At 36.9% G+C, this 21,793-nt stretch overlaps 1 protein-coding gene across 1 annotated transcript in view; it reads right to left on the bottom strand.

Moving 5' to 3' along the window:
- Positions 1-21,793, bottom strand: part of FRY (FRY microtubule binding protein) — a 190,523-nt gene that overhangs the window by 109,997 nt on the left and 58,733 nt on the right. Inside the window, 1 exon segment of the mRNA XM_064645493.1 lies at positions 8,058-8,111. Coding sequence (XP_064501563.1) covers positions 8,058-8,111 — 54 coding nt within the window.

The raw sequence follows: 21,793 nt of genomic DNA, 5'->3' as shown, positions 1-21,793 counted from the left end.
ACAGACCTGAAAACTTAGACTTCTCTTTTATATACAGGAAAATATTTACAGTTTCTTGTGTCTTTGTGTGCACAAATAAACAAAACATAGTTTAAAATTATTCCTTAGAAGTTTCTGATTAAACAGCTCTAGTGGCATACCAGAAAAGATTACTGCTCACTCAGTATTAACTGTGTCACCAATTACAGAAATGTTATTGAACATATTATTACTGAACTATTTCTTGAACTTCCTATTACTGGAAACCATAAAGCTACAAAACATGAGAAGATAGAAAAAACACTCCATTATTATACAAGAGGATATTATATGTACTGCAACAGAATGTTCACAGCCACAGTATTTGTGGACATTCTAAGAAAATAGAAACCAATTATTTAAAATAGGAAGAAATTACTGATCTAGAGATTTACCACCACCTCATGATCATGCAGGGCTTGATCCTGTGAAGTGCTGAGCATCAGGAGTGAAGAGTGTGTACTTCATGTCAAGCACACAGATTATGTCAACTATGTCAGGTTTATCTACCTGCTTAAACTTAAACCAGCATGTTTCAGTGCTTGTGGAAAAACAACAGCATTTAATGTCCCATGTAAGACCAAGCTTGTGCGAACACTGTGACTAAGACAAGAGTAAAACTGCAGACCGAGTATCTTACACACAATTTCCAAGTATTACGATAGATTTAAATGAGAACTTTTGTGGATAACAGTTAGTCTAGATGAATAACTCTGACCTCTTTAGAGGTTTTCAGCCTTAGGATTTAACTAACTCACACTGACATTGTGGTCTAAAGCTAATGAGACACTTTGAGAATGAAGTATTATTGCTCAGGTATTATGGCCTAAAATTAAACATGGTTCATCAGAAAGCTGTCACAACTGCTCCTGTAAAATTAAAAGTTTCTATAAAAATATGGTGTTATGAAAGCTTTCAATCCAGTGTTTGCAATACATTCTATTACCTGAAATATGAAACAAGCTGCTGTGGAAGATGGCACTAAGGCACTGCTTGCAGCAGTGACAGGAGACCTTTCACAACAAATTACTACAGCACTTCAGGCTCAATTATACCAAAGCCTTCTACCCTAAGGCTTCAGATAAATACTCAGAAGACATGAATGACCTGGTGTCAAGGCAAAGCATTCATTACCAACTCACTTCTCTATTGTTTTCCAAAACTTTTTCTGAAGCTGACAGAACACTGGTTGTTAATTATGAGATGGAATGAAAAAGGGTTTACTAGGGAAGACAAGAACAGAATCAAAGAATCATAGAATGGTTTGGGTTGGAAGGGACATTAAAGATGATCTAGTTCCAACCCCCTGCCATGGGCAGGGACACCTTCCACTAAACCAGTTTGATGAAAGCCTTGTCCAACCTGGCCTTGAACACTTCCAGGGATGGGGCATCCACAACTTCTCTGGGCAATCTTTTGCAGTGTTTCACCAGCATCATCATAAAAAATATCTTCCTTCTATTTAGTCTGAACCGAGTCTCTTTCAGTTTAAAATTCTTACCCTTTGTCCTATTGCAACAGGCCCTACTAAAAAGTCTGTCTCCAAATAGACCTGAATATCTTGAAAGAAATCACGATATGTAACTACAAATGAAAAGTTGTTTCAGTCATGACGTATTTATCACTGCTGTTCTTTAAATCCCAGCTATACAATTTCACTAGAAAAAGTCAAAGGGATTCCTGTTAAATCTTTTCTGCTGAATTTACAGTGCGTGTCTTTAGTAGGGATAAAAGGTCAATATAGTTTTGTTTTTTTTTTTTTTAATCTTTCTGTCATTGCACTTTTAAGACAGGAAGGAAGGGTGGACTGGGCAAAGACCTGGCTCTCAGGGAACAGGAAGGGAGGGAAGTCTAGCCAGCTTGCCAGCATGCCTGTTTCTCAACCCTTTCATTTTCTGGAAGTAAGTCCAGGAGTGAGATGAATTCTAGCTCTGTGCTGCTCCTGAAAGGGAGTGCACAGATGTACAAATATCTCCTTGTTGAACAAATGATCATGTTCTTCCATCATAAATGAACTACCTACTGTATACCTTAAGGATAAGAAAGCTGCACAAGTAGGGAGCTGTTTAAAACCTGTGTTCACAGAGCATTAAATATACTTTATGCAAATGCTTAATATTTATTTTGGACTAAAATGCAAGGGGAAATTCAATGAAATTCTGCCCAGACAGTTTGCTACAATTTATATACTTTCATAAAAGTCTAGCTATATTATCAAAATACAAATATAAGAAATGTTTCTGCTAACAGTAGATAGATGTGATTACCCTTTTCATTTGACTTATGAATTTATACATGCTTTAACAGCAAATATATTCAAAATTGCATCCAATTCCCAAGAGTATCACTAATTTCTTGGCTCTGCATTTTTTTCATATACCATATATGTCAGTGCGTATGTTGAATGGGCATTTTCTTGCCATTTTAATAATGCAGAATTGCAGTACTTCAATTTTGCATAGGGTTGGTTTATTTTTTGTAAATCTGTTACTCCAACAGTGTCTGCATATTTTGTCTTCAAATTCCTGTCGTGTAGATTCCAAATAATTGACTTTAGGAGTGAGATTTTACACCTTCTATCAATGCTACTGAAAGCAGAATTTGGTAAACACTCTTTTAGCTACGTTTAGGATACCCATAGACATGCAATAATGTCTTCCCTTCTTTCAATATTTGTAACACTTCATGCATATCTGTAGCAAAGCCCCAGAACTACAAACGATATGGATTCAAGGAAAATAACAGCTGTAGTTAAATCCTTGCTCCTTCAAATCAACAGCAAAACTCTTACGGACCACAGTAAGACCAGGATTTCATATATGCAAGATACGAAATCGCAGACATAAAGTTAACAATTCCTGTTCCATATATTCCAGACTAGAGGAGAGGGAAGGTGGAGAGATGAACTGCCTTAAGCTCTAATCAAAGTAGCTAATGCACTAATTCTGTTGGATCCTTTGAGACAAAACATTTTTTTCTGCTAATGAGAGGTTTCTAGACAAGCTAACTAATTCAAAAATTTGTAAAACGACATATTAGCAGCAAGTAGTGCAGTTGTGTTTGTGAAGATCTTTCATTCACATCTTTGTTATAAGCATGTTTTGGGACAGTGCTATAAAGCTAAATCTCTCTGGAACTGGTTAAAACTGATAACTATTCAAGTTGGGCTAGTTTTCATTTATGGCCTTGGCTTTGTGAGTAAAAAAGAAACAGGATTTTTTAGTATTGTAATTTTGTAGATGGCTAATTTCACCTAGCTTGCTTATACATTATCAATGTTTATAGCTATTTTACTGCCAGCATAACATTTTACATGAAAATCCATTTATTTTTAGTGGGCAGCAAGTTCAATCCTGAAGGTACTACCTTTAATTTTGCCTTCAGATGTACTTTTTTACACAGTACTTGAACCCAAACCTCTTATCAGGAGCCAACGGCTGTTTCATGACCCCATCACCACCATCTTATCCTTCATCTACCATGTGCCCTTTGCTGGTGAAGAAGGACAACGTGTAAAACTCAGGGAAACACAAAACACAAAAGGAACCAACCACAGTGCTATGGCAATGATGATGATACCAGTATTCACTTACTATATCTAACAAATATAATATTGGATAAGAATAATTATCAGCCTATCATTAATCACATTTAGGTTGTTATGAAAAAGGAAAAAATTAATCATTAGTATGCTGCTTATTGTCTATTTATATTTACATTTTCCACTTTTTTATTCTTATTCATTTTTAGTTTCCTTTTTTTACCTTGATCTATTTTTGTTGGTTTTGTCTCCTAAAAGTATATAAAACATTAAATGAAGTATATAAAACATTAAATGCTTTTGCTTTCCAATCTGTATTCTCCAACCTAGTGCACTTCTAGAAAGAGAGCAGTATAACTGAAACAAGGACAAGTTTTTGTGCAGTTTATGCTGAAACTCCTTCAACAGGCACCTCATAGAGATAGCTTCATATAAAAAGTAAGCCTTGTTGTTAAGTTTTCACTTCCATGGCCAAAATGTCACATTTATTCTGTAATTTTATATGGAAAACTGTCTGTAGCTCAGACAGTGCCAAGATTACACAGTGCCCTTTTTCTGCCTCCAGTGTTGTTCGTGAACATTTATATACTGTGGTAAGAACAGAAGATGCATTAGTAGAGGCTGAGAAAAGAGTAATAAAAGTGTTTCCTTAGGTGAGGATAAGCCTCTTGGAGAATTATGAGTTTTTGCACCCTAGCTTTTGATCTTTTCATGTACTGCAATTTTATGGTTTCCTGTAATAGGAAGTTTAAGTCATAGTTCACTAGTACAATGTTTAATAACATTTCTCTAATTGGGAACACAGAGCATGCTAATGCTGGAGCAGTAACAGTCTTTGCCAATAGGCAACTAGAGTTGTCTTATCCAGAACTTTTAAACCATGATTTTAAACATACTGTAAGATTACTTAAAAACATATGACAAAACCTACATAATGTCCTGTATCTATTTTCTTTATATACATGCACACCTAAAAAGGAAAATACAGTCAGTATAAGGAATCCAGTTTGTTAGGCTAATGGTGAAACACTCTGCAAGTCAGGATAAGTACAATCACTTCATACATTGCTCAAGATACTATTATGAGTTTGAGGAGGGTGATGCAATTGGCAGTCAGACGTACTGTCTGCCTCACAGGAGCCACTGACCACACCTATGTGGAGAGAAACAGCTCTGCTTGTGCACAGACTCTTGATGTTGGATCCATCACCACCATCAAAACTAGCACTTCTACAAGGGTGTTGGAGAATGTACAGGAAAAAAGCACTGGTTCTCAGAGAGACACAGATAGAGCTATTTAGGGGTAGTAAGCAATGCTTTCACGACCATCTTTTGGGGGATTCAGTGTTAAACAACGCTGATTACATTGGGTAGCTAAAGTTCCAGTCTGCATATTGTGAGTTAGTGTAAAGGGGTTTTTTGGGCTGGTCTTTCCACCTCTGAAGCTGACTTGCAAAAAGCAAATTTTAAATCAGGTCATGCCTTACCTTTGATGCTTTTTAATCTACAGTTAAAAGAGGCAGCTCAGATATTTTAAAGTGACAAGTGGCTAGTAACCTACTCACTTCAGCATTACCTATCAATTTCACTCAAACTGAATAGAGACAATTTTGATAACAGCAAGATTAGAAAATGAGGTTCCTCTGACAGTGTGTCACTTTTTATAACTTAAAATTGTAAGTAAAAATTATTAGACACCCCTTGAGAATGTTTGTCATGGGGATTCTCTCTGTTTTCCTTCTTCATTTCTGTAGTAAAATGTCAGGAATGTCATGTGTGGCCTTTTTTTGTTTTGCTAGATGACTTAATGTGTTTCAGGAATAAATACCAAAGCTTTTCATACCTTACCTGGAAGGGAAAAGTAAGGGATTATCAACCTGGACTTCCTGCATCCCATAGACTCTTTAAATATTTGAGTATCATGTCAAATCATGATCTTCCAGGTTTCCTAAGTAGTCCATACCTTAATTTTCAATATCAGCAAAATTATTCTTATTTTCATGACAACTTTATCATACTGACATATTATGATTTGAAAAATGGCTTTATAATGAGATGTACTTACTAATCTACTGAGTGAAATATGTCAAGCAAAGAAAGACTTTTTCCTCTATTTTCTTATCTCTACTCCAGCTCAGCTCTATCCAACTACTACCATGCATCACAAAATTTTGTATGATTGTATGAATTTAGCCAAACTAAAATTATTTTGGTAAGGATGAACCATGTTCTCATAAATGGGCTCATAAGCCAGGTTCAGGTCCCATCTGCCAATCACAGGTGTTCATCAGTCTCAGGAGCACTATAACATCTCAAAACGATAATGCTTTTTAAGTGGAAAACATGAATGGGAAACATGAAAACGGAAACATTGCCAACAATCTGGGCTGAGGCTGACAAATGATTTTGAAAATTTCAGTTTAAATAGTTTGTTTTGAAAATTTCAAGGAACTGAAAGGAAGGTTTTCTGACAAGACTTCTAAGGCAATCTCAGCTCTGTACTTTTCTATCAACTCTGCACACAGGTAGGACTCTAGATATGCAGATAGAGATACATGAATGACCCGCATAACAAAATTTACCTTTGTTTTCTGACTACATCTGGGTTTTTTTTCCCCCAGCACTCAGACTAAATTGCTACAGTAGTAAATACACAGTTGTTTCACTCTAGGAAGCATTTGCTGTTCTCATTAAATGATTTTGACTTAATTATTCAATTTTCTGTCTATTTACCAATAAGCAGGAGAAGCATCAGTCTTCCAATTCTTCCTTGTAAAGGGCCACAACTTGCTTAACCATGAATATTTAATCAAATCATGGCTGCCCATTATGTGTTTGTTTAATACACTGCAGGAACAGTATCAAAAGGTTTGCATCTGGATGGCTTAATTTGTTTTACCTTCCTATTTGCATGTGACACTCTTCCCACAGGAAGAAAAAAGACCTATAAAATTAAGGTCAGAATACCACAAAGAATTTCATTAGGCAGGTATGGAGTACTCACAAAGCAACCTCCTTCAGCTGGTTTCCCTGGGTTTCTCTGCGGTCAGCAAGGCAGACAGGGAGCTCCCAAGTACAGAGCAGAAGTGTTGCCTCCTCTGTTTATCTCCTGCTCTGAACAGCCGTCCAAGCAGGCTACCTCTCCCGAAAAAGCAGCTACAGAACAATCTAGAATGTGTCACTTTGTCAAGCTAAAATTATGAAGTGAGCCTTAGTGAATGCCAGTGGAGTCTCAAAAGGCATCTTTGCTTCTGGTGTAATGCCCCAGAATAAATGTTCATCTGAGGTTCTGAAGTTCTACTTATACCTATCTCCTCTCCCAAAGTTAAGTTAATCAACATGGTACCTGCAGCTTATGCCATTAGTTACAGCTGCTTTCAGAGTCGTCACTATTGCTGGTGCTTTTGCTCTGTCTTTCTGTCCTGTGTTTCTGGCCTTGCTGGTGGCACAGTGCTGTGGGCAGATGTGGAATCAGCAGCAATGGTGACAGCAATGACAGCTGAGGTAGGAATGGAGGAGCAGCAAATAACTTTTATTGTTTATGATACACCTATGGTTTATCATTCCTCTTCATTGGGAGTAAGTTTTGTGAGTTTTGGCATCCTTTATGCAATTGAAATTCTTTACCATGTATCTTTCTTTATTTCAAAATAGGTTACTTATGTGGGAATTATTTCTAGGTGGGTTTTTTTTAAAGAAAGACAGCTGGCAAAAATTAATTGCTTTATACCATTATTAAGAAGTGTGTATATTGCTGTTGGTTTTATTTTTATACTTGTCCCATTTACCTTACATAATAAATGTATTAATCTAATGACAGATATAAATTTCATTTTATTAATTACAATTTTATTGTTCTACTAAATGAAATCTAATTAATTATATAAGTTCTATTTTATTTTTAATACTTTTTCCCTGCCAACCATTTTTCTAATTATTATCTATCTTGTCATATACAGGCATTCATCTTGACAATTTAACTTATGCTTAAATTTAAATAAAACAGGTTGGCTCAGACTATTTCAAGTGCAACACACGTGTAAGTCATGCTGAGTCACAGCTAAGAGACAAACTAGACTGATGAGACTGACAGCAATGACAGTGATTCTGTAGGCCTTCATAATAACTGTAAGAGAAACCCCATCAAAAAAAAGATCGAGGGCCGTGCACCTGTTTCAAAAACGAGATATTCTGAAAATATAAAAAGTTTGCTTCAAAACATCCATTGGGGAAACAGCCAGGAAATAATACATGTACCTAATACACTGTAAAAAGCGAGAATTTCTATGGCAGAAAAATGTTGAGCTTAAAAACAGTGGAAAAATCCTTCCAATTTAAACCCAAGAATGGTTAGGCAAAGCATTTATCATTCTACTAAAGTACATTGAGACATATTGCTTTTGCAGTATGCAACCACAGAATAAAGACACTAGAATGCCTTCCAAGTATTTATCTTTTAGCCTGAGGAATGGAAATAATATAATTTCAAGTGTCTTACTTGATCAAACTGGGGATCTTCTCCTCGTTGCAGAGATTTGGTCAGTGGCTTCTCCTAAAAGAAAATATATTAAATACGTATTACTTTAGATCAATACTATGAACTCTACTATTATTTTTCTGTTAGATTTTTTTACTCACATAGTGTGTCTCCTGATCTCATCCAGGAGATACTATTTGTTTCATATGCAAAGGAGACCTCTGCATATGTATCGGCCAATACTGACACTGTGTCTTTAGTGACTTTGGTGTCTTTTCACAAAAGAGAAGGATTGACCACATATTACATCTGAGTTGCTGCTCACACTGATGATAAATTCTTTCAACATTATAAAAAGCATCTAGTATTTCCTCTAATACATAACCAAGGGGGTCTATTTAGTTACATGATATACCTTCTTGTTATAATACTACCAGGCTACACAAACATGTTCATAGATATAGTGCATCATTTAGGGCATACTGAAAGAAAGGTGATTTTAGAAGAATCAAAGACCATAGAGTTCATTTTTGAGGAAGACAATTGTGGAAAAATTATTACTCATTTAAAAAAAGGCATTTTTGGAATGGAAGCAAATTTTCAAGACATGTTCTCAGAGTAAGTGGGAAAGCCAAAGAGAACTGCCCAGCTCAGAAAGAGTCATCGTGTGTGAACATCCATTCACCTTTATGGCTCTTTTGTCAAGCAGGCTGAATTCCTGAGACACGTAGAAGTACACAGGCCAGTATTCTAGATACACACAACAATACACAAAACATGAATCTCCCAAACCACAATGAAAATAAACAATACATGAGAGCAGATGACAGTCTGAAAAACACATCACTTGTCACCATCACAATTCTGTACTGAATTACACCACTGTTGCTAGTGTCTGAAATGTGCCAGTGCTTTATTCTTCTGTAAATCATGAATCTTTCTTCTCCTACAGCTGAAAGACTGAGGCTATCCCACCAGCTCAGAATGAGATTTCTGTTCAGCTTTCAGCAAACTATTACACTCATCAGCATCCGTTAATGTATCAGGCCAAATACCATCACTGCCAGGGCATATGAGATGCAAACCAAAGAAATCTGTAAAGCTGCTGAGATATGGGAATGGAGAGACCTTAGGTAGACCAAAGATTTCTATTATTTAATGTTTTTCTCTGAAGAAAATGTTGCCCAGTTTAATCTGCTGACTGATTTTGAAATTAATTATGCTGATCCACTTGTAATGCCAGCTGGCAAGGAGGCCAAGTATGGGGTGACTGCAGTATCCCCTGACTACCTACCAAATACAAAAATCAACAAAATGTTTTCTACTGAGTCACTGATTTATCCAGAACAGCCATCAATATTTTTCATTGTTTTCTCAAATATCTAAAGTGACTCCTCCAGGTTACATTACGGGCACAACAGCTATTAATTACAACTTCATGACAACTTACTGGTGATGAAAAGATGCAGTAAAACTTTGCAGCCCAGAGAAAAACAAAGGACACTACCCTACCCACAGTCCTCCTCCTCCAGACAATCAGATATGTCCCATGGGAGGACAATACTTCTTTTGTCTGTTGCTGTACACTGAAAAGGACAGCAGATAATCATTCAAAAATAGTAGTCAACTTATTTAAAAGAAAAAGATTCTTACATTTCCGTGAGTCCTGAACAAATTAGCATATTAAGAATTAGTGCAGTTTAGGGAAAAAACCAACAACCCTTTTTTTTAATTATGAAATTTCTGATTCTGTTACAGAAGACTTGTGTTACCATGGCAAAGCTTCTTAAGGTCTGTTTCAACAAAAAGGGCTTCAGTATGTAGAAGCTTTGTGTTTCCATGCCCAACACTGCAATGTTTGGCTTTCAGAGTGTGGTGTTTTAGGCAGAAACGAGGTACGGGATTCCTCATCACATGCTATCTGTAAGAGGGACACAAGAAAATGAGACAAACCATGCTCTTGGAACCCAGATCTGAAACTGCAATCCTGAAAATGTCCTTATCACCTGCAACCTATCTCTGGAAGCACACACACCTCCCAGATACTTCAGTTTCTGATGACAATGCTCCCCACGCAATGTGCTTCTGAGTTAGTGAAGATCCCTTGATTTTGACAAGGCAAAACAAGTCATCTCTTGCCCTCTTACAGCGGACTACACCAGGGCTTCCAAACTATGGTAAATTGACCTAAAGAAACCATTCACAGGCCATGCAGCAGTCTTGGTTGCAGCAGAAGGCAGTCCTGGGACAGAGAACTGCCAAGGATATCTACCAAAAGCCATGAAGGCTTCTGCTGCCATAACTTCTCAATGTTTCCAGTCTAAAGCTTCAACTGAGGCCTTTTCTTCCCCTCTGTCCCATCCTGCACCTACTCACGCTCTTGCCCGGCAGCAGCTGCTGCTGCAGCTGTCTCTGCCTCTTCTTTGTCCCCCTGTTCAGATTGCTGCTGTTGCTGGATCTTCCTCGACTCTTTCCAAGTACGGTGTTGCCACTGACACTGCCTGCAGCCACTGCAGTGATGTCTCAGCCTGGATGGACCCAAGCTGACCCCATGAAGACAAGTATCTTTGCAGAATATCCACCCCCCATCCCCCCATTCTGGTAGCAGGGTGCACATGCCAAAGCCACTCATTGTACCCCTGCAGTGAATGGCAACAACCACAGAAAATTTTATTTAGGGCTTGGAGGTTTGAGAAAACTCAAAGTAGTGGTTATTACTATTTACTTTATTACTAGTGATGAGTGCTGAACAGATAATGAACTGAATAAAAATGAAGGGCCAGATACAAATGTGGTTTTTGTTGTCTAAGGACTCCTAAAACATAAAAAGATGACTGCTTGCATCATGACAGTAATGAGTGACCATGTCAGGAAGACACTGCCGAGTAAATTCAAAGACTGCTTGCAGGTGCTTCTCCTTTAAAACCAGCAATTTTTCTTCATGCAATAGATAATATCTTTTCAACTATTGTAAACAACTTGCCTATTCTATATCATGTGGTTCTAATATCCTTACGAATCTTACCATTTTATTTTATGCAGTATTTTCAACACTGCTGTTATGGCAGCTACTATATAAGATATAATTATTCTCATGGTAGACTTCTTCACTATATGCCAAGCGTTCAGGACTTGTAAAGACAAGGTTAATATGTATAATAAAGTGAAACTGCCTCTGAGCAATAGATTCCATAGCAGTCTATTTACTCTAGAGATACATTAATTTTAAAGTTTTTAAAAATTCTTAAAACTGTTTTCTAGCCTCAAGGTACTATTTATTTTTATTTATTTTACTGCCCAGCCACTTTGGAAATGGCAAAGAGGTCATTTTATATTACCCATTAACTTATTTGAGTCTCTGTAGCTAAACTACATCTTGGATTAATAGGTAGGCTGAATTTGGAGCCAAAGCCTACAACCAAAAAACATGAAAAAAAAAAAATTTGATCAACGTGAAAGAGCCTATAGCTTTCTGAACTACAAAAAAAATCAGAAAATTTCAGAAGAATGGACTCTCAATAATAACATTTCCATTTTTAATCACTAAGTTAAACATCCTTATTTCTTGTTTGAAGTGCTGCCTACAATTGTATACTCTGTATTTGTTCACGCTGGAAATTCCCATGATTTAAACACATTAGAGATAAGTGGTAAAGATCAGCAAAGACAGCTTTGGATTTAATATTTGAAACTACTGTTTTTCAATAAAACCATCAAAAAGTTTTGTGTTGTCAGTGCTTACAAAACAAAATGCTCACCTAAAAATTAATTTCCTATATTCTATGGATAGAATATAATAAAATAGAATATGTTAAATATGCAATGAAAAATGTATATTTTATCATATTTGCACGCATCAACTAAATATAATATTTATAATTTATCTAAAAAACCTCTATTATTCAAACCCTCTATTCACACAGACACACTAAAACATTTCTCCAAAGACTGTCAGTTACTTTTAGTGGTTAATACATTAATGCTTTTTCAGGGCTGTTACACAAACATAATTGGGTAAATTTATACAGGAATAGCCACCTGTCACAGAACTGAGTGTTCACGGAACACATGTTTCAGGGAAACATAAAAACAGAAGGATGTTGTAGCACCTATTAAGCTTCACTATGTCACCATGTTATAATGATATATAATAGCCCTTAAAGCTATTTCTAATCTCAGCAATCATTAGGCATGTTATTCCTAGTGAACTGTGACAGGCTACTGTCACTGTACTACTGATTGAGATAAAACCCATCGGTCTGTTGGGTTTTTTTAAAGCATGGAGGATGAAAGAATCTTTTAACACAAATTTTAACTTTTGCACTGCATGCTAAAAAGCAGCCACGTGTACTCTACTGAGTAGTCTGCTAGGGTGGAAGACTTATTGAAAAGAAGGAGCAGAAGAATGGACCTTTTCACATGAAATGGAGCAGATACAGACCACATTCCGCTGCTACACCACAATATTTACAAAATGAATGTAAGCACAATCTTAAGAATCAAAAGATCCCCAAGTGTACTTCTTTCCTGCTTACAATGAATCACCACATAAGCCCCTCCACCCCAAATGAAAATCTTTCTCTTACATACTTTTCAGCAGGAAAGAAAACTGGTGATTGTAGGGAAAAGTCTGTTCAAAAATATGCAATTTTTTTGGTTTTGGCCATTGATTATTCTGTACATACAAAAATCACAAAATATATCGCTCTCAACCTTGTGCTCACGTGATGTGTAAACCATGTTCTGTACCATCTAGGAGAAAATGCAATGATGCCAATTTGCATCTAAAGGCTGGGCATGCAAAACTTCATTCCATAGAGGTGCACCTACCCTGACCTGCCAGCCAGTTGCCTCTGAAATGAACAGTTTGTCTGTTTGGTCCTGGCCTCCTCTCCAGGTGTGTGTCCTGCCTCCGCCCTCCCAGAATGGATCTGTGCTGATCCTGCATTGAGCAGGCTCATGAAACTGAACTTGTGAGTATTTATATCAGTTTTGCCATTTCAAAAATGAATAGAGAACAGCCTATGGTCCCATAAAAAAAAGCTCTTGCACTGAAAATAGCTTTGAATTTCTTTGGAAATAATTTTTATCTCTTATATACCTTTTTACTATTTGGGAATTCCTACCACCATCCCACAAAGCCTAGTTAATTTATACCTAAGCAATGAAGAGAGCCAAGCTCTTGGTGTTTGTAGGAAAGGATAATCTATTTGCTCTGATAGTCTCCCAAACATCTCCCACCTGGAACTTCTATGAAACAGGCAATTAGTGTCCTGTTTTCATTAACAGTTCTTCGCAAGTCAGCAGGTCCTCATGCATAAATGCGTAAATTGTCTGTTCAGTGGATGACAACAGAATCTTTGATTTCTCTTGTTGCTCTGCTCATCATCAATTAGCTGCTAGGCACTTCTTTTAAGAAACTGTGTGAGTGAGCATGGTACACAGATAATAAAATAAAGAGAAAAGGAGATTTCCCTTATTAACCTTTGAAATTCTACACATACAGCAACAGGAGATTCTAAAGGCAAACATAATAGAAAAGATATGATAATATAGCTTCAAGAAAACACAACTTTGCATAAGACAAAATTATAGACTCACAAATGTTAACAAAAACTCTGATGGACTTCATTTAACTTAATTGAAAATTCGGAAAAAAGTAATGTTAATTGTACATACTATTTCATTTGGAGGAAATAAGCATACTTGAGTGGCTATGAAAAACATGTAAAAATATGCTATATTTCAAAAAAAAATTTATTTTAGCAAACTCAGGTCAAAAACCTACTTGTCATTATAGTTAATGCACAAAAATAATGAAAGGTGCATGTTTAGAAGACAAGCTCAGTATTATCAGCCCATTCTTTCTTCATGTAATTGCTCTGGTTTTTTTGTAATGGCTCTTCTGTTTCGTTCACGTGGAAAAGAACGTACCCAGTACTGCTGGACTGAGGAATACAAAACTGTAAGAAAACATCAGTTCAGCTTCAAACACAGGTTTTCACTCACTGGCTCTGATTCTTGCCTCTTTGGCATTCTCGTCATGTACTGTTCTGATTCGGTGATAGCTTATGTCATCACATCAGGTATTACAGGCTAATTTTTGTCTGATTACCACATTCTCTGCAAAAGGCATCTTTTACCTATGCTGTCTACCAAGAAACACTCACGAGAGTGTTTAATCTGAAGTAACTGATATATCAGGAAAAAAGGGCCAAACAGGCCAAAAAATAGCAAATTGGTTTTCAGAAGTAATACTCCAGAGAAGTAAATTTCAAGCATCCTGAAGAGACAAGCAAACCCACTGAATCAGAGATTGCTATTAGATGCATAGTGCGAAATTTGTCACTGCAACTTTCCCAAAAAAAAAATCACAAAAAAAGAAAACAAAAGTTTTCTTTCTTTCATTTACCTTGAGCAAACAACTCAAGGGTTCTGACATTCTTACCTGACCAGTAAAAAAAATTCCCAGGTATGTCCTCAACTCAGTGTTGACAATGAAGTGTCACAAACTTTAAACAAACGTTAAGTGCTGTTACAGATATACAGGTAACAGCAACAAAACCTATCATATCAACCCAAAACAAACAAACAAAAAACCCCCCAAAACCCCAAACAACAAACCTACTACTCTCAGCATTTATATCTTCTCTAATATTTTCTGTTACAAAGTAAAGTGCTTTATTGCAGATAGAAAGTAAAACAGTTTCTTTTACTATGGCATTTTAAACCCCAAAAAAGCTGATGGCTACTAGTGGATCAGTTCCAAAAGAAATATTTTAAATACATGCTTTTGTAAAACCTGTAAAGTTGAAAAGAGTATTAAGTTTACTGAAATGTGAGGTAGATTCTAGCACAACTGAGAAAGGAAATTTTGTTGACTGTTTGTTTTCAGAGCTTTGTTCTAATAGGAATGCCTTTTCAAAATTTTAACTGTGAACACATCAAAATCCTCTGTCTGAGCACAGGTAAGTTGTAAGGTGGGCTAGTATCATAACACTGTCCCTTGCTTTTCCCCGATTTTATTTACTCCAATACTACAGTGTACAGAAACAGAGGTGAATTTTACAACCTCTAAGTTTGATAAATTTAAAAAGAGCATCTAAAAACAATGTGTGGACACTTAATGTTGATACCATAGTTCAGTCATAGACTTGTATTAGCAGATTGCGTGATTCTGACTTAAAAAATTCCAATATAAGAGAATAAAATTTTTTTAATTGGAACCTAATTTGTTGGGACAGGGAATATATTAAGTTTTAGTGGCATTTGTATTTAAGATCAAAATTCATGAAGGACCATGATGTACAGCTTGGAAAAGGAATATGAATTTAATTTAATGGATTAACTAAAACAGGGCTAATGGAATTTTAGGTACAGGATTGAGTTTTTTTAGTAGTCCCAAGTCCAAATAATGATTTACATGGGTTAAGTTCAACACTATCAATATTCCCAATTTCTACACTGATAATCAATTACTAGAGGTTCAGTGATTTACATGCCTAAAAGAGTTATTGGCTAAAGTGGTATTTGATTGTAAATTTGAATATTCAAAAAAATCCTAAACCATTTTTAGTCGCTCATTGCTAAACTGAACTGGTATTAATGAAATGAAAAAGGCCAGTTATAGGAAGCAGCAGCAATAGCGGAGCTGAAAAACAACACAGCTATTACATTGCAATGCCTGACTGCAGCAAGACAGACATACACACATAAAAACATTCTTTTTTTTGCTTATATGATGCATTTTCTTCAAGGTGAGCAAGATTTATAGGATTTCCTTCTCCAAACCTTTTGGAAGTAAATACAGATTTCTTCTTCTGTTCTTTGTGCTGAGAGCCATTACAATGTATTTTCATAAAAATGCTCCTCCATAATAGAAACAAGAACATGCTCCAAATACAGACATCAAAATGAAGGTATGCTCCATAAAACCACTATTTCCACCTTGCTCTCAATATGAAGTCAGGAAGAAGGCTTTCTGGAGTCATATTCTAATAATTAATGAAACTTTATATAAAGTCTAAGTCAAGAATGGTGTCCTAGGATGCAGCATGAGAGTCCAAGATCTTTCATTTATGAGCCTGTTGGGCTGGAATAAACATGATGCTCTGAAAAAGCACTTGATACAGTGATTTCCATGTAACAATAAAAACAATAGACAATGGAGATCTAGACTTCCAAGTCCATGTTAAGACTTCTGCCTGAAACTGCTATTCAAAGTCCTGTTTCAACTGTTTTTTAAGGTGGTTCAGGTACGTGATCAACATCAGTCAATACATATATATTAAAAAAAACATACGAGGATATGCATATAATAATTACTTCTGTGAAGAGAAGGTTTTTGTGACAGCAGACTGCTGTGAAATAAAAACACTGGAAGATACAGTGGTGAATTAAATAGATTTAGGGAAGAAAGTCACTGCAGTCAAAAGTGTGTAACTTGAATAGTGCTGTTCCCTCTCTTTCATCTCTGACACTACTTTTGAGAGCTGGCAAAGAGGGTGAGAGGATGCTCTTCCCTGACCTTAATATAACCTGGTCATTTGGCACATCTTTGTTTCCCAAATAGAGAAGTTAACTGACACCTCAGTCCTATATGCAAAGAGTTTTACACCAACTGATTTATGAGGAGCCAAGCTACTTCTCCTATGCAAGAGGACATAAATGGCAGAAAAATGCAGGAAGCTTTTCTTTCCTGCAGAGAATGGGGAAAGCACATCTTCCCTCTTGAGCTCAACTGATTCCCTGAGTTATTATGAGAGTGCTGTCCTCACTTTCAGTCAAACTTCCTGCCCATAGTGAGAGCAATGCTACGAGGACGTAGAGGATCTCCATGTTCCAAGCAGTGGATGAGATTCCTTCTTTTAATGTATTTTTATGTGGGTGGACCCAACTTGGCAAGGCCCATGGCAGGGCAGCATTGTGGGAGAAGGAGACCAGCTCAGCTGCAGCAGGGACTGATGGCCCCAAAACCTGGGAATGGGTCTTGGGCTGTGGGGCAGGGGTGGGTGAGAGTCAGAGGAGGCCATTACTGCTTATTAGTGTCCAAAGAGTGACCACTGGTTATCCACTCAGAATAACGTGACCTAATTTAATCAAAGCTATAGGAAGCCCTTATGATTTGCATAAATTTAGAGTTGGAATTGCAGAGCTGCTCTAGGCATAGTGGAGAGCTCTGTAAACAGAAACCACACTTCTTTCAAGCCTCAGACAGCCAAGGGTAATAAATGACAGCACATGACTCTGGCCATGGTTTGCTGTCTGGCAGTCAGTGCTGCTTTAATGTCAGGTAGCTACTTACACCAACTACGCATCTATTTTCATAGAATAGACCAAGAAATTAAGAAAGTGCATTTTTAAAGTGAACTTGAGAACTACTGCCAGCAGTTTTCTTTAAACTTCCTGTATTTGTGGCTTTATTGGCTATATGTTTATCTCAAAAGCTGTAACTGTACCATAACAGACATATTCCCAGGTAACTTGATGTGAAGCCTTTTCCTCCTGTTACTGGTACTGATTTGACAGACTTTCAAGGAGGACGCTGGGTGCCCTTGCAGAGCTAACATCAGCTTTCACTGCTCTTTTGCTACAAGAATGTTGGCCATAAAAACCATAGCTTCTGCCTGTACTGATTGCCCATCTAGTGAAACAAGACCTTATTGCATGGATTTCCATACTGGGAAGGTCGTTAGGTGAAGTATTTAAGTTTTACTCATATTTGTCATGTCACCAGATATGAAGGGTCAAATATGGAATAGTTCTAGCTGTCTGATGTGTAAACTGTACCATGTCAGACTCAGGCCCAGAAAAGAGAACATAAATTAAAAAACATACAGCACTCCTGATGAAGCAGTGCCTCATTGACTTCATATGTGACTCTGAAAGCATACAAAGGATGAAGCTGTGTGAAGCTATGGAAAGATACCGTGTTAATTAATTGCTTCTTATCTGGCAAGAATGCTACCAAAGTGTATACATGATTTTCTTCTGTCCTTCATGATGATGATAAGACTGGCCTGAAATGACTGTAATACGACTTTCATTTTCTGGAAAGTGGAAATAACCAATATCCTTAAATGACACAAAAATGTGATTAAGGGCATGTGGTAGATTCTCTGCTGTATTTTGCAAGCACTGGCCAATGTGTGATCTAGTGTGACAGCCTCAGTGACCTTGGATTGAATCTGTCTTCCAGTGTTAAATCCTCTTAGTGATTTGAACCATCACATGCAGCAATGAGGCCCAGGGACAGTGAGCATCCTGGAGAGTCTTGTCATCTAAATGAGCTCTGCAGCCTCCAATTGCATTCTGCCCACATGCTCAGCTGTGGAAACCCTGAGATCACTGAGAAAGTGCCTGTTGACATTGCCTGACTCTGAAATGTATGAAGGTGTTTTTATGGACCTGTATCTAACTGCAGTGTCTATGCAAAAATGTGTCCTTTTCCTTTCTGCCTTGCTAAAATGGCATGAAGTTTCCCTCTCAATCTCATATGGATGCTGGAATCAGACCACACTGAATCCTGTCTCTATTCTCCTGCACTCCTTGTGATTACTTTTGAAACCCTGCATTTGTCTCTTCCTCTAACTCTTTTTCTCAACTGCATCTTTCATACTTTTTCCCTCAATGTCTGTGTTTGAATTCTACGATACATCCTCCTGAACTACACAGGGGCCACTGCTTCAATCACACAAACTTTTCTAGGTCTTACTGGAAGATATCTGTCCTGAAGTTCAAGATTAGCCACCCTAGCTCTATACTGTTCAGTGCCTGACTTCTGCTACAGGTCTCAGCCTGAGATACATAATGAGGTAACTGGAGGAGGATATTATTTCTGAGGTGATGAGTGGAAATGGAAGTAAAGGATCATTATCATTGGACTTGTCATTGTTATATTTGATTGCCCTCCATCTTCAGTGCAGAAGGTTGATTTTTCCTCTGCTTTTCTGCCTTCACATCCTTTGACTTCATGAGTAGAGCTTGCTTATATCATGGATGGGATCTCCCAGGCTTAGCTGTTTTTCTGTCTGCTGGGGAAAAGAACACACTGACCTGACCCAGCTTGAGCTTCATTATCACTGGTGAACTGGACTATCCTTGGAAAGCCAGTGAACTCCCAAGATAAGTTGATTAGTGAAGGAGGAAAGAGTGATGACTGAGATTGTTCTGTTTAACTGATTTCTAAAAACAGAGAAGTTGGTTGCTGGAAAGTCTGAGTAAAAAGAAATGAAGGGGACAATCACAAAGAAATTAAACTTAGAATCATAGAATCACCAAATGGTTTGGGTTGGAAGGCCCCTTTAAGATCTAGTTTCAACCCCCTTGCCATGGGCAGGGACACCTTTGACTAAATTGGGTTGCTTTAGCTTGGCCTTGAATACTTTCAGGGACTGAGCGTTCACAACTTCTCTGGGCAACAAGAAGTCCTCAGACATGGCTAGGAGTTGAATAAAACACTGAGACCAACTATCAGTCTAAAAAGTAGACCCAGGATCAAGTCAGTGACCTGCAGGAAAGAAACTCTGCTGACCTGACACTTACTGGGAGCACTAGGAGATAGACCTCCTCCTGAGATGAATTACTGTTCTTGGTCCTTCAGACTATCCTATGACCGACTGACATAGATATGCCCATTCAACATGCCACTTAATGCATCCACTGTAACAGATCTGTAAGGCTCCATAAAATAAAAGTTGTAAGTTCAGGTTACATATGGAGTACTTACAGTAAGATGTTGTGCAGATGCTTTCACTTTCTTATGAATAGGTGAGAAGACAGTCCTCAGCATGGTATAATAATTTAATAAAAAATTTAATAAAGAAGCATCAAACTAAAGAACTATGTGACACGAGATACAGAGCCACAGCATCATGAACCATGAGGTCCTTAAAGCTGGGATAGACTGCCACATGCTTCACAGAATTTTGACTACCACAAACACTAGTGGAATAAAATAGTTAGATCTTAATCCTTGAGTGAGACAGAGGTAGACAGGGATATATGACAATGGGAAGCTGGCATGCTGGTAGCTTTTATAGAGGAAGGTCCTAGGGATGATAGTTTTTATATGAGAAAAGAGAACAGCATTTTCAATATATACTTGCAGAAAGTTCTTCTCAATTTTTCTGGGCATAGATAAACTGAGTGAAGAGTTAGAACAGAGTTAGACAGTTTGCCTTTCCTCTTTTCCATGAAATTACTTGTTCCTTATAATAACTACTGTACGTGCACAGTGAAAAAACAGGGGTCTGAAGTACCCATGTATTCCAAACTATTAATTAGGTCTTCAAACATAAAAAATGTGTAATGGTAACGTGTCTCAGGTGACATCTCATGTGATGCAGCTGGAATTTTAGTTCATGTAAAACAGAAAATCCTACATTACAGCTGTGGGATAAAACTGCTTGGTATTATCACAGCCTACATAAATCTTACTAGTTATCACAGCCCAGTCCTCAGAGAAAAGAAAACCCTTCTACTTCCTTTTCTTCCAAGTCTGTCCTTAGCACATTTCTTCTCTTGCCCAAAAAAATTTAAGCCTAGACTAAAGCTAATCAGACACCAGCGCCATTACACGTGTTGGTTGGTCAATCTTTCCAATCTGCATATTCTTTCTCTTTCAGAGTCTTCTTAACCACCTGCTGGGCTGTTACAACAGCCCTGTTTTGAAATAGATCTATATTTTAACATCATCGAGCTTCTATGAAATAGAAGTAATAAATACACTAGTATCAACCACATCACCACTTTCAGGGTTTTTTTCAATGCTGAGATGAAACCTACCTAATAAAAGGAGAAAATTATAGGCAGAATACATGAACATGCTTATGGTCCTAATCCTATAATCAGTAAATTCTGTCCTTGAGTTCAGTGTTCAGACAGATCCTGAATTTAGACAAGCTCAGTAAAAGAAGATGCTTGCAGGAGAAAAGCATAATGAAAGTTTACCAACAGCTAAATTAACCATTAACCACTGTCAATGCCTGTAGCTCACTATGTTTTATCAATGTCTACAGCTGTGGCTAAGTACTGCTGAAAGCCGTATTTAAAGATCAGCCTGCTCAGTATGCACAGGATGAATTACTACCCAAAGTGATAATCAACACTCTTAAAAAGGAAACTATTTTCTGTGTTTTCTCCTCACATTGCTATGAAATATATTCTTTCATTTGAATTGGCAAGAATATTTCCCAGTCTTCTCCTTTCTAGCTTCATTGTAAGGTCATCACTGCTTGAAAAAAAATCAGCAGTAAAAAAATATCAAATTATGTTTGGAAGTGAAGCAATGTAGAGAAGATTTAAAATGTAAATTGATAAAAATCAGATATGAATTAAATAAGCTGTGAAAAAAGGTCTGCAGAAAAGATCTTAATATTTGTAACAAAGAAGAACAATTATCTACAGAAAAGAAGTAGGAAACTATTAAAGGTTATCAGAAAGAAATTATTTACATTTCATTTATGTGAATTTAATTTTATAAACTGGACAAGCCATTTTAATGAAGTCTGCTGTCAAATGCTTTTAATTTGGATTAATATAACGACGATCTGGGTACAGTAGTTAATCATTAAAAATTAGCCCCATGATTCTGAATTTAATGTAATTATTGAATCGTTTGCTTAATATCAGAGATCTTAAAAGGGGAAAAAATTCGCCTGAAATTCCAAAAAAAATAGTCTCCAGACAAAGTAAAAAAAAAAAAAAAAAAAAAAAAAAAAAAAAAAAAAATCAAATCTGGAAACAAAAGTTTTCCA

Source organism: Pseudopipra pipra, chromosome 2 (assembly GCF_036250125.1).
Source record: "Pseudopipra pipra isolate bDixPip1 chromosome 2, bDixPip1.hap1, whole genome shotgun sequence".
In the NCBI taxonomy this organism is placed as follows: domain Eukaryota; kingdom Metazoa; phylum Chordata; class Aves; order Passeriformes; family Pipridae; genus Pseudopipra; species Pseudopipra pipra.
Note: the sequence above shows the minus strand (reverse complement) of the source record. Positions and strands in the feature narration are given on the sequence as shown.